This window comes from Hemicordylus capensis, chromosome 1 (genome assembly GCF_027244095.1).
Source record: "Hemicordylus capensis ecotype Gifberg chromosome 1, rHemCap1.1.pri, whole genome shotgun sequence".
Taxonomy (NCBI): Eukaryota; Metazoa; Chordata; class Lepidosauria; order Squamata; family Cordylidae; genus Hemicordylus; species Hemicordylus capensis.
Genome location: NC_069657.1, coordinates 71,329,664 through 71,343,365, shown reverse-complemented (window position 1 = coordinate 71,343,365; position 13,702 = coordinate 71,329,664). Strand labels below are relative to the sequence as shown.

General features: G+C 45.0%; 1 protein-coding gene across 6 annotated transcripts in view; it reads left to right on the top strand.

Annotated features, from left to right (window-relative positions):
- The window catches only part of INO80 (INO80 complex ATPase subunit), a 139,544-nt gene that overhangs the window by 35,793 nt on the left and 90,049 nt on the right, over positions 1-13,702 (top strand). For all 6 annotated transcript variants that reach the window (XM_053285801.1, XM_053285802.1, XM_053285803.1 and 3 more), the window contains 3 exons: positions 353-562; positions 1,179-1,259; positions 7,998-8,093. In XM_053285801.1, the coding sequence (XP_053141776.1) occupies positions 353-562; positions 1,179-1,259; positions 7,998-8,093 (387 nt within the window). The remainder of the gene's footprint in view (positions 1-352; positions 563-1,178; positions 1,260-7,997; positions 8,094-13,702) is intronic.

The window sequence follows — 13,702 nt, the reverse complement described above, 5'->3', positions numbered from 1 at the left end:
GACTATTAAGGCAAGAGGATGAACTGAAATGGGAGGTGTACCAAATTATAGAGTGCCTGGAGTTTGAATTGAATATTTAAATCTTTTATTATGAATCATTACTTTTGTTCTCTGTGCCAGATTTCTGTTAATTTGGTTATATATTCCCTATTAAATCTATGGCTAATTTTTTCCAGTTAAAAAGTGTCAAGCAGAAATCTGTTCACATGTTTTAAGACCAGTCTTTAATTGGACTTAAAATTAAGTTCAGTTTTTTTGGCAGTAGGTCCAGTGGTTCTGATTCCCAGCCCAGTGTGCATAGGATCAAAACTTCAGTCTTTCTCGTCCCCTCCCCGCCACCCCCATTGTTTAGACTCGATCATTTGACGAAGATGCTAAGGAGAGTCGGGCAGCAGCACTCCGGGCTGCCAACAAATCCGGCACTGGCTTTGGAGAGAGCTACAGCCTTGCAAATCCATCCATCCGGGCTGGAGAGGACATTCCACAGCCTACCATTTTCAATGGTAAACTGAAAGGTTACCAGTTGAAAGGCATGAACTGGTTGGCCAACCTTTATGAACAGGTATGCAAGCCTTTTTTAAGCAAGTTCCTAGAAACAAATTCCTTCTCCAATGGCTCTACATAGGGGGGTTGATTACTATGAATTGAATTTAGATATATTTGAGAACAAATTACCGTATATACTCGAGTATAAGCCGATCTGAATATAAGCCAAAGTACCTAATTTTACCTAAAACCAAAAAACTGATTGACTCTAGTATAAGCCTAGGGTGGGAAATGCAGCAGCTACTGGTGAGTTTCAATAATCAAAATAAATGCCAATAAAATTACATTAATTGAGACATCAGTGGGGTATATTGTGACCAGTATGTACGGTACTTTATTACAGGGGGACATTTTAGCATGGGCAGATAGATGACTAGAGTATAAGCCGAGGCTGATTTTTTCAGCACATTTTGGGTGCTGAAAAATTCAGCTTATACTCGAGTATATACGGTAAACCATTGTTTTTGAGGAATAAATCAAGTATATCTACTGTATTTACCTGAATCCAGGACTAGGCTTTTTCCAAGTTTTTTGATACTAGAAATCAGGAGTCATCTTAAATTCAGAGTGCTGTTCCTTTACAACTTGAGAGAGATGTTAGTAGAGATACATTATTTGTTGCTTTCTTGTAGGGCATCAATGGAATCCTGGCAGACGAAATGGGCCTGGGTAAAACAGTGCAGAGTATTGCCTTGCTAGCACATCTGGCTGAGGTAGGTGGATTCTTTGTCTCTCTCACTTATGACTCAAGGCAAATACTTAACATATAGTTCAAATGAACCCAGATTATATGTTTGTATACGGAGGCGGAGCAAGATGGCGAAGAGCTAACAGCCTACCTTCCGAGCTCCTGCCTGTGTCTGGGCATTTCCCCATCCCAGGCATGCCATCCAGGAGGCATCCCCCATCCAGGGGGAGAAAAAGATTATGGAAAAGTCCCAGCAGCAAGAGCCCTCCCGATGAGGGATCAGGAAGAGCAAGGAAGAAGAAACAGCTCAGCATTGAAAACTTCCTCCCCACAACTGAGGCAGTGCCTGGTACTTCGTTTGCTGTGAGTACTAACAACAGATTTGCAGCACTGAATAAGGTTGTCCCCACCCCCATCGATAGACCGGCTCCCTGGGAATCAGATAGCATACCATCTTCCTCAAAACTGTCTCACCGGAGGGTTGTGGAGGGAAACTTCCCAAGACAAAGGTCCAGAAGTTCTACAGTTGATCCAGCTCCTCACTTCCAGCCTGACCTTATCACCCAGCATCTGAGCAACGCATGCCTTATCTCAGCCGAAAGTTTAATATTAATTCTAGGATGTCTGAACCAGATTGGGAGTCAAATAGAGACTTTAACACAGGCTTTTGTCCAACTCTCAGTGAGATTCCAGCAAGGGGTTAACAACTCAGCTAACGTCAACGTAGCTGACGTCAGTACAGCCCTCCTTCCTTCGACGAATGTAACACTGCCCGGACTCACCCTGAGAAAGCTGGTTTTAACAGAAAAGATTCATAGAATCTTGCAAACCAACCAGGTTCTTATCCACCTCCCCAGAAAGGATGCATTCCTATGGGGGGGGGGGATGCCCATCTCTCTCTCTCTCTCTCTCTCTCTCTCTCTCTCTCTCTCTCTCTCTCTCTCTCTCAGAGCTTTTGAAACATCAGTTCTCTCCTAAACAGATGGTGCGTTTCCACTTTTTGCCATCCCAGTTGGATTACAAAAAGTTTTTAAATTTATTAAAAAAATTTTTAAAAAATTTTTTAGCACAGCACTTGAGATTATTTGACATCTTCCCACATCATGTTTTTAAAGACCTTGGTTCCAGAGCATTAATTAATGGCCTCACATACACCGGAAGCAAGTGCCATAGTAACTCCTCACTTGCTGAGGATTGGAATGTACACTCAAGGTCACATCTTCAAAACCACTCTCAAGCCCAAGATAAGCAACCGACGCAGACAACTACTCCTACTGAGTTGGCTGACTTCCAGTTCTGCAGACAGGGTGACCTGGCACAGCTAAATAATAAGTTGGATGCTCTTTTGAAAAGATTGAGTCCCAAAAGACATAGTGCCGGTCTTGCTGACCATATTTCAGACTGTGGAATACAACAAGAACTACCTATGGAGGTGCAGTTAAAAACACCACCTAAAAAGTTCTTAAAAGTGAATGTAGAAGATTTTGCAACAGACTCAGGGTCTGAACTTGGAAAGTGACTCTGGCCAATAACAACCCCCCAGGCTCCCACCTGTCTCAAATAAACACTCTAGTACATTCAGGGAAGAGGTCCCTGAAACAACTGACTTATGGTCAGGAGTGATGCTGTCTACCAGCCCTCATTTTGACAGTGTCACTGCCCTCCTTGCCCCAGACAGGTTACTTTTGCCACGGAACTCCCAGGTTCGCTTTGCAATACCCTCCCTTATGACCGAGGATATGGTCTTGGGGATGGGGGCATCCAAAGAGAGTGAGAGACAGAGTCCCCTAGCACTACCATCACTCTCTGAGATGCTATACCATCCCTCTGCTGATGTAGGGGAAGCACCATCTGGGGTTCAAGAGTTGGGCTCTGACTTGCCCTTGTCTAGTGATGACCAACGAACATTGTGGGCGTATCAGACAATCTTCAAGGGACAATGTGTATCCAGGCCCCTACTGATGCCCCACCAGATATAAACTCCCAGACCATCTTGGAAATCCAAGAAGTCACCAAGACACAGGAGTTAGGGCCAGGAATCTCCCCAGAAGAGGCTCAGTCAATTTTTCAGGATAGCCCATCAGAGACTGTGAATACGCTGGACTCTTCCACTATCCTGCCTAGATGGGATTCAGGCCAAAAGGACAGAAGCAATAGAGCGTGCTCAAGCTCTTGATAGCACTCCTTCTGCTACACAATGATATTTAGCAGACCAGCATAAAATTGGGCTTTTATCATGGAATGTCAACGGTTGGGGCCCCTCTATCTCGGACCCCTCCTTTACAGAATATCTCACCTATCATGATATTATTTTGATTCAGGAATCCTGGTCAACTGGGGATTTAATTCTCAATGGCTACCGTGCATATACAGTCGGAGCTGTACCTGGGGCAGGTCGTGGCAGATACAGAGGTGACCTGGGCGTGTTTATTGCTACCTCTCTGCGCTCATCCACGAAGCTGCTTCCTTCACTTAAGCAATATGTGATGGCAGTCCTGGTTCAATTCATTCGTTGCAATTTGTTGATAATTAACATCTATCTCCCTCTCCAACGAGGACGCTTCAGATGAGATCAATGTGGACTGAACTTGAAAATTATGTAGCGGATCTTCTCTATTCCAGTCCTATCGCCTATGTCATGTTGGGTGGAGATTTAAATACTAGGATGGGTCCAGATGATCATACTCTATACACACAACAGAGGGTCTATCCATCCAGCCCCAAGACAGACAGGCTCCCCCTCAACCATCTTTCTAAGGACCAAAGGTCAAATTATGCTGGCCTTTGCCGGAGCCAAATGACCATCAGACTTAACCTCTCCATTCTCAATGGCTCGTTTGAAAATGATCATCCCGCCGAGTTTACATCTCGCCGGCTCCAGAATGAGCCAGTTTGGTTACTTTAAAAATCTCTCATACCATTTGTGGAGAGTTTTCAGGTCACCCCCAAATTTGATAGTGATTACCTGCCCATTTCGCTACTTTTGAAGCCGTTCATTTATCAGTCCCACGTGGAGAACCGCTACAATGCTTCCATAACCTTGGCGGAAGGAGCTTCTTGCCGGGCTAAATGGTCACCTCAGCTAGATCAAGTGTTGAGAGAGCTGCTTGCATCTGACCACCTACAGTGTATCCAATCTTCCTTAATAAACATTGACCCCACTTGTGTACCCTTGGAGTCCTACAAAGCCCTAGTCCAGGAACTACAGCACCTCTTAACTCGCAAGAATTGTGAGCCGCACACACAGTGCCAGCCATTCTCCAGGCAGTGGTTTGATAAGGATTGTGTTAACACTAAAAGAGCCCTTGCCAACACTTACCAGGTCTATCAATCTTGCTCTGGACTGTGGGCCGCACACAATCTCTTACAGCAGAAAAGACAATATAAACACCTGTTGGCTCGTAAGAAAAAAAGAGGCCATGAAAGAGGCTTGATTGGAACTCACCCAGGCCGCTGGATCCAAAGACTCTGGCATGTTCTGGTGTCTTCCAAAGCACTCTCCCAGCTACGGTCCAAATCACTTGGACTGTCATATCCATCCAGAGATCTGGGAGAAACACTTTCAGAATTTATACAAAGACTCTGCTCTCGATTGCAGAAGCCCTCCTTGTATTATCAATGACTCCCCAGCATGGGCTCCGATCTCAGCCACAGAGATCCACAGTCTGATTACCCAACTAAGACCAGGAAAGGCTCCAGGCGAGGACCTTATTCCACCAGCGGCTATTAAAAACAATCTGAACTGGTGGGCCCCTATCCTGGCGTCGCTTTTTACCTATATTGTCACAAATTGCCATATTCCCAAGGATTGGGGAGTAGCAACCATTGTACCTATATTTAAAAAGGGCAAGAAGGATGATCCCACCAACTACAGACCCATCAGTTTGCTTAACACCATCAGCAAACTGTACGCGAGACATCTTCATGGTAAACTAGGGTATTGTCTGGAACAAGAAAATCTCCTTGCTGAAGAACAAGCAGGCTTCAGGGAAGGGTGCTCCACTATCGATCAGTGCCTAGTTTTACAACATCTCATTGGGAAATATTCCTCCTGCAGAGCGACTTCCCTATATGCTGCCTTTATTGAACTCAAGGCAGCTTTTGTCTCCATCTCGCATGTCAAACTCTTTGAAAAGATGGAGGCCTCCTCCATTGACCGGCGTTTGCTATTTCTCATACGGACAATGCATGTAGATACTTCTCTCAAGGTGAGATGTAACCCTCAAGACCACCTTACTAGTGCCGTTCCAACACAGAAGGGCATCAAGCAAGGATGCATTCTGGCCCCACTCCTATTAAATTTTTATATTAACTCTATGGTGGGCCAACTCAGTCATTCTGATTTCCATCCACCAAAGCTTGTGGGAAAACACATTGCCATCCTGTTATATGCAGATGATGCAGCCATTCTTTCTTGGACCCCCATTGAACTTAGAAGAGTACTGAGAGCCCTGGTGCTGCACTGCAAGGAGGATTGCCTAGAAGTTAACTACTAGAAAACTAAAATCATGGCTTTTGCCATGAGGCCTAAGATTCACTCTTGGAGGATTGAAGGACATAAGATTGAGCAAGTTGCACATTTTATATACTTGGGTGTAGTTTTTCACTCTAGCAGCTCTAGAAAAGCGCATGGAGAACATGTGGCACTAAACGCCCAGAGAAGCTCCTCTGCTGCTGTTCAATTCATGCAGACAAGAGGAGGTCACTATCTACCTGCAGCCCTCGAACTGTTCATAGCTAAGCCAATTGCTCAGCTCCTCTGTGGTGCTCAATTGGGTCCATTTCCCAACATTGTGACTTTGGAACGTGTACAATCTAAATTCTTGAGGGCAGTGCGCCCGGAGACAGGCCTGATCAAGATTGAGGCTAGGGTATGTGCGACCCCTCTCTGTTATTGGCATAGATAATCCTCTTGCCCAATTGGTCTTGCCCCCCTGACCCTGCATGGCAATTATCAATCTGGTTGGATACAGATCTAGGGCCTCTCCCCCCAGTCTTTGCTTAGCATGGGTTATGATCAGGCAAAAGTGTGATGTGTGAGCACTGCAAGATATTCCCCTCAGGGGATGAAGCTGCTCTGGGAAGAGCAGAAGGTTTCAAGTTCCCTCTCTGGCTTCTCCAAGATAGGGCTGAGAGAGATTCCTGCCTGCAACCTTGGAGAAGCCGCTGCCAGTCTGTGAAGACAATACTGAGCTAGATAGACCAATGGTCTGACTCAGTATATGGCAGTTTCCTATGTTCCTAAAAGCAGTCATCAAGCAGCACATTACAGACATTGAGTGACAAACTGATCTCAGCAGAGTTCCACAATTTTACGTCAGTGATGGACTCAGATATCCTGCTTCTCCTGCAGCATGTCTGAATGAACTGGAGACCCTAAACCATAGAAGGGAGTTCACTTTGGCTCGCTGCCATGGCCTCCCCTCAGCAGTGCTAGAAGGCCACTGTAGAAGGATCCCTTTTGCAGAGAGACTATGCTCCTGTGGCTCAGGACAGATCAAAACTACTGAGCATGTCCTATACTGCTCATTCTATAAAGATATCTGTGCCTCGCTTATTCTCCCATTGTTGAACAAGTATCCGGGTTGTCCAAGCCAATTCTATAGTTCCCTGCTATTCTCTGATTCTGAGCCTGCCATGACATACAGTGTTGCCAGGTTTTGTGCGGCTGCGATTGGCATCTGTTGGAGGTTGACGGGCTGTGAGCCCTTTTAGCCCCAATCTGAATCCCGGTGACTCTGGATAGACTTTGTATTTGCTCACGTCTCCCTCTTCTTTGATTTTATTGTTCTTAATGCCTTTTATAATTTTTCCTTTTATTGCTTTTTGTAATTTTTAAATTGGTTTGCTCGGTTTATTTAATATTTTATCCCCCCCCATTGATCATTTTCTAAGTTTTTAAAATCCTTTATAATAGAAATAGTATTAGTTAACTTTTATCCCTTTTTTTAAAAAGGTTTTTTACCCTTTTAGTATTAGATTATTTTATCTATTTTATAACCATAATCATTCTCAGTTTTGGACTTTTTCTGAATTTTATTATTTGTAATCTGTAATTACTATCAATTCCCTTAACACTAATCTGTAGATGAAATTTTATGCTGGTCTCTAACTGTAATAAAGCTGATTGATTGATATGTTTATATGCTTTCCCTCACAATTCATACAGCACCCAAATCAGCCTGCATTCTTTTGATCTCCAAAGCCTTTTGGCCATCTGTACAACTCCATCTTTTCTAGGTTCACTTATTGTAGTTAACCCTTTCCAGTCTCCATTCCTGCTCCCTCCAAATGTGTCATCTCACTTCACTTTTGTCATTTCTGCTTGTCTTAAACTGCAAGCCCTGAGTCATCTCTTCATTCTGTACATCACCTGGTATATTCACTTAATAAGTATTGTATTGTAATAGAAGTTGTATAGATTTAGAATTGCACTGTGAGCTAAATGAACATGTATGCTGTACTTGATAAAAGAGCAGAGGTTTCTAGCGGACCGCCAGAGGCACTGAGGTGACTCCTAGGAATAATTTTCCCTGAAGAAATAGTTAGGTCCACTTGTTTTAATATTTTCTGTATTTTTTGTGTGAAGAATTCCTTTGGATATAAAATAAGACTTTGATAAAAAGTTTATATGTATTCTGACCCTTGTCTTAGTAGGAAGCTTTGTTCTAACTTTTGTATTTCCCTTATGCAAGCACTTGCAGATGATTTTAAGTTTTATGAAATGTTGTTTTCCTTCAGTTAAGGTTTTTTCCTCTTTCAGAGAGAGAACATCTGGGGACCCTTTTTAATTATTTCTCCGGCTTCCACACTAAACAACTGGCATCAGGAATTTGCCAGATTTGTTCCTAGATTTAAGGTAACATGGGCATTTGGGATGATTCCTTGCTGCAACTTTCTATCATACATATGATCTGCTTAGCTTGAAACTGAGGGCTTGCAAGAAGCCTGATTATCTGTCTTTGTTCCTTGTCTGACCCTCCAGCCATTTTTGCTATACATCATCTAATAGTTACCTAATAAGTAACCAATTGGGTTAGGATTACCTCATTGCCCCAAGGCTTGACCAATAAGTCCATCTAGAGCAGGCCTACTCAACTTAGGCCCCCCAGCTGTTTTTGGACTACAGCTCCCATAATTCCCAGCCACAGTGGCCAATAGCCAAGGATTATAGGAGTTGTAGGCCAACATCTGCAGGAGGGCCGAAGTTGAGCAGCCCTGATCTAGAGCCAATCGAATCTACTTAATATACACTTTATCTGGCTTGACTTATGTTTCCCACAGTAAACAAAGTGTGAAGGGGAGACATGTCACTAGAACCCAACATACAACTGCTGGGGAACCTCACCTCCCTGATACATGGTTTTTCTGTATGTAAACTTTACATGTGTATCTCAGGAAACGCTTTCTTAATGGGGCTGACAAGTAAAGTATGAAGCAGCTCCTATTGCCAATTGCAAGCCTAATGAAACTTCATCATGTGCAATTCCTACCTCTGCCATCAGATGGCAATGTAATATTAAATTTGAAAGGAAAAGATTTGCTGCAGAACTTCATTTTCTGTTCTTGGTGAGCAACTCACTAACTAAAAGGGGTTCTAAAGAGAACAGTGGTTTTCTACTATTTTCTCTTTCTCCTGGTGCTGAAGCTGATAGAAGACACCTCTGCCCACTGCCTCAACCTGGGACACCAGGGAGAGGCTTGGATCCAGAAGCACCCCCAGACTGCATATCTATTCCTTCCGGGGAAGTGTGACCCCATCCAGAACAGGCAGATCAAATTCATCTCCCGAGTTTCAACCCTGCACAATGAGTATCTCTATCTTATCTTGATTCAGTCTCAGTTTGTTATCCCTCATCCAGCCTATCGCTGCCTCCAGGCAGGCATTTATGGAGGTTATGCCTCCTCCTGATGATGCTGACATGGAGAAGTAGATTTGGGTGTCATCAGCATACTGATAACACCCTGCACCAAATCTCCTGATGTTCTCTCCCAGCGGTTTCATGTAGATGTTAAATAACATTGGAGACAATATGGAGCCCTGAGGGACACCATACAAAGTTCAGATTTTGAAGCAAAACAGTCTCTGAGGGACACCATCTGGAATCTGCCCAAAGGTAGGAGCGCAACCACTACAAAGCAGTGTTCCCCACTCCCATCCCCCTCAGACGCTCCAAAAGGATACTATGGTCGATAGTATCGAAAGCCGCTGAGAGGTCCAAAAGGACCTCTCTCATAACAGTAGAACCAGGGGTCACCCTATCAAACTGAAGGTCGGGAAATTTAGGACCAACAAGAGGAAATACCTTTTCACACAGTGCAGAATTAATCTCTGAAATTCTTTGCCTTGGGATGTGGTGATGGCCACCAACTTGGATGGCTTTAAAGGGAGCTTAGACAGATTCATGGTGAACAGGTATATCAGTGGCTACTAGTTTGGTGGCTGTGGGCCATCTCCAGCCTCAGAGGCACGATGCCTCTGAATACTAGTTGCAGGTGAGCAACAGCAGGGGAGAGGGCATGCACATACCTCTTGCCTGTGGGATCCCCAGAGGCATCTGGTGGGCCACTCTGTGAAACCGGATGCTGGACTAGGTGGACCTTGTGCCTGATCTAGCAGGGTTGTTCTTATGACCAACAGAGTCACACTCCCTCTGTCAATTTCCAATTGGAGATTATCCATGAGGCCGACCAAGGCAGTCTCCACCCCATAGCCTGCCCAAAGCCAGTCTGAAATGGGTCTAGATAATCAGTTTCCTCCAAGATTGTCCGGAGCTGGGAGGCCACTGCCCTCTCAGTTATCTTGCCCAGCCATGGAAGGTTGGAGACAGGCCTGTAGTTACTCAACTCTGAGAGATCCAGGGCAGGCGTCTTCAGAAGTGGTCTAATAATTGCCTCCTTAAGACAAAGGGGCATCCTGCCCTCCCTCAGAGATCTCTACCAGGCCTTCTACAACAACTCTTCTGCCAGAGTTGTAAGCCATGTTGGGCAAAAGTCAAGAGAACGGGTGGTAGGCTGCACCGCTCCAAGCAGTTCATCCACATCCTCAGGAGTCACAAACTGGAACTGATCCAACCTAACCACACAAGAGGAGTTGCTGGACACCTCCACATCAGACACTGAAGTAATTGTGGAGATTGAGTCTAAGTTGGCCTGAATATGAGAGTTTCCCCGCCCTCAAGAATTCATTAAACACGTCACAGTGGGTAATTGATGGTTCCAGATTCTGATTCAAGTGAGGAGGGGCACATACTAGCCCTTTCACAACCCTGAACAACTCCACAGGATGTGAACTTGCAGATGCAATATGGGCAGAAAAGAATTGCTTCTTTGCTGTATTTATTGCCTGAGCATAGATAATCAAATGTGCTCTATGTTGCAATCTGTTGGATTTGAGTCGACTCTATCTCCATTTGTGCTCCAGTCATCTACCTCACCGCTTCAGCCTCCGTAGTTCTTCCGTATACCAAGGGGCCAATTTTGAAGCGGGTCGGAGAGGACACTTAGGAGCAATCATGTCTACTGCCCCGGTGAGTTTGCTGTTCCAATTCTCCACCAGAGCATCACCAGGAGAGCCAACACTAAATCCCTCCAAGGCTTCTTGGTATCCTATTGGATCCAGTAACCTTCTCGGGCGGGCCAACCTAATAAGCCTCTCAGCCCTGCGAAGGTGGAAAGTGATTGTGAGTCCAGCCTTAACCAAATGGTGGTCCGTCCATGACAATAGAAAAATCACAGGAGTCCTCACGCACAGAACATCACGCTGATCAGAGTGAAAGACCAAATCAAACGTGACTAGCAATGTGCATAAATCCCAAGACCACTTGGGATAGGCCCATAGTTGTCATGGCCGCTATAAACTCCTGAGCCTCCCTGGACAAATTTGTCCTAAAATGAACATTGAAGTCCACCATCATCACAAGCCTGGGAGACTCCAACACCAAGTCCAAGACCAAATCCGCCAGCTGAATAAGGGGCTCTGTTGAGCAGCAAGGCGATTGGTACACCAACAGAAGTCTCAATCTATCCCTGGTTCCCAAACTTAAGTACACACATTTGAAATGGTCTGACACTTCAACAGAGATCCTGGTAAGGGAGATGTTGTTCTTATAGATAGCCACTCCACTTCCCCACCCATGGTCTTTTACCCACTCTTCAAAGGAGTACCCTGGAGGGAGGAGCTGGGACCAGATCGGGCCACCAGCCTCTCCCAACCAGGTCTCTGTAATACATACCAGGTTGGCTCTTTCATCCAGAATCATATCATGGATGGTTTCTGATTTGTTCTGGACCGGCCTGGCATTACAAAGGAGCAAAATGAGGTTCCAAGGGTGGTTGGTACTGCTCCCCAAGGTCAAAGAGCTGACAGGACAGCCGGAAGGGGAAACTACTATTAGATTTCTGATTTCCCTTTAACTGTAATGGCCTGCTGACTTGCCAACGTTATTTCTTCTATCCCACCATCGGAATTACTGTCCCACAATCAGTGAATATGCCCCCTGTCTCCCCATCTCCAGATAATCCAAGAGACATTATAAAGCAATCTCACCCAGAACTAATTAAAACAGAAGCCACACTATTATATACCCACCCACATGCGGATACTTGGGCCAGGAAACTTGGCCCTTGCCCTTGCTGTCGCCTTCAGTGGCTCCCCCAAAGGGACGACACCCTTTTGGTGTTGCCCGTTCTGTGGTGACCCCACCAACGGCGGGCCCATTGCTAGTGGCAGTGACCCCACATAGCTCAGAGAAGGCTGTTCTGGGTATATGGATCCAAGGGAAACTGCCAAATCACTCCCCAGTAGTGGTGTGCACGGAACCACGTGGCGCGGTCTGGCACTGAGGGGTGGGTCTACCTTTAAGGGCAGGGGGGTAGAACTTATCCCTCCTGCCGCTCTTCCCCCTCTGGCACTGCAATTTAGGTCGAAGTTTTTGGGGTGGCAGCGTTCCTCCCTGCTGCCCCTGCCCCCGTCGTTGCCCTGAAGTCTCAGTAATACGATCACGCATGCGCGCATTGCAGCGCGCGCCTGCTGCCGCCGCCATGTGTGCGCGCGCCACCTACGTCACACGCACACTGCGTGTGACGTAGGCAGAGCGCGCATGGTGGCGGCAGGTGTGCGCGCTGCGACACACGCATGCGTGATCGTATTACTGAGACTTCCGGGCAACAACGGGGGCAGGGGGGGCAGGGAGGAACGCTGCCACCCCAAAAACTTCGACCTAAATTGCAGCGCTGGAGGGGGAAGAGTGGCGGGAGGGGTAAGTTCTACCCCCCCGCCCTTAAAGGTAGACCCTCCTCCAGTGCCGGACCAGTCCGGTTCCGAACCGGTTCGGAGGCCTCCAACATGGCCTCCGAACCAGTTCGTGCACATCCCTACTCCCCAGGCCCCAGTCCTGTAAAGACTATTTAATTTTTAATAATTACTGTACATTTCAGTCTGTTTCACTTCAGCTTAGACTTCTTGTACCTTATATTAGTCTTTATAATTCTGTTGTGGGAATAGGATTTACATATTACCAGGAGAAATAGCAGAAAATCACTGTATTTTGTTATATATTGATACAGAGCTTTTCAAACCGTATTTTAAAATATAGTAAAACAGTGCAAAACCATAATACATTTAAAACTCCAGAATAAACCACAAAGAATTCAGCAGTCAAAAATTGTCACCTCATCAACACAACCTTCAGAGTTCACTCAAAATAGACTAACCTTGTCGTCCTCTTTTGGGAGCCCAAAAGGAAGGAGCTTGCTGAGTTATTTTGGTCTCTGGCCATTAAACTCTTCAAAGGCAAACACCAACACCTTGAATTGGACTGGAAGAAAACACACAGATCTGATTGAATCTGTTGTTGCCTGTCCTTGTTCATCGGTAAGCAACAGTATATCCAATCAGTTCTGCGTTGGTGTCAGCTTCTGAGCAGTCTTCTAAGTTAGTCAATAAGCCAGGATGTCAAACCTGGATCACTCTGGTTTGATATATTGGCTTGTTAACTGTTGTTCACACAAACCAATTTTGTTTGGTTTGGACACAGTGACAAAGCATGGGTTTTTTTAAACCATGAACAGAAGCTGTTAATTGTCTTCTTCCATTGGCCTAGGTGCATAGGTTCACGCTAGTAACTATTTAATCATGGTTTAGCAATGTGTATGAATCTACACATCTTGTTGAGTGCTTGATAAATTCATTTAATTTCACAGCTGCCTTCTTTTGTCTAAGGAAATACTAATTAGTGCAAACCACTATGTTTTAACTGTTATAGCAATCAAGTGGGCCATTTGTATCTGTTCATGGAATATATTGATTAGATAATAGGAAATTATGTTTTAATCTGTGTTTTCATCATTCTCTTTTTTCATAGTGATTTAAATCAATCCATCCCGTGGGCCATTAAGTTACTAAACTTTATTGCTGATTGTTAGCTCTTTATGTCTTTATCAAGCTTTTGTCCTAGGACTAAGCTC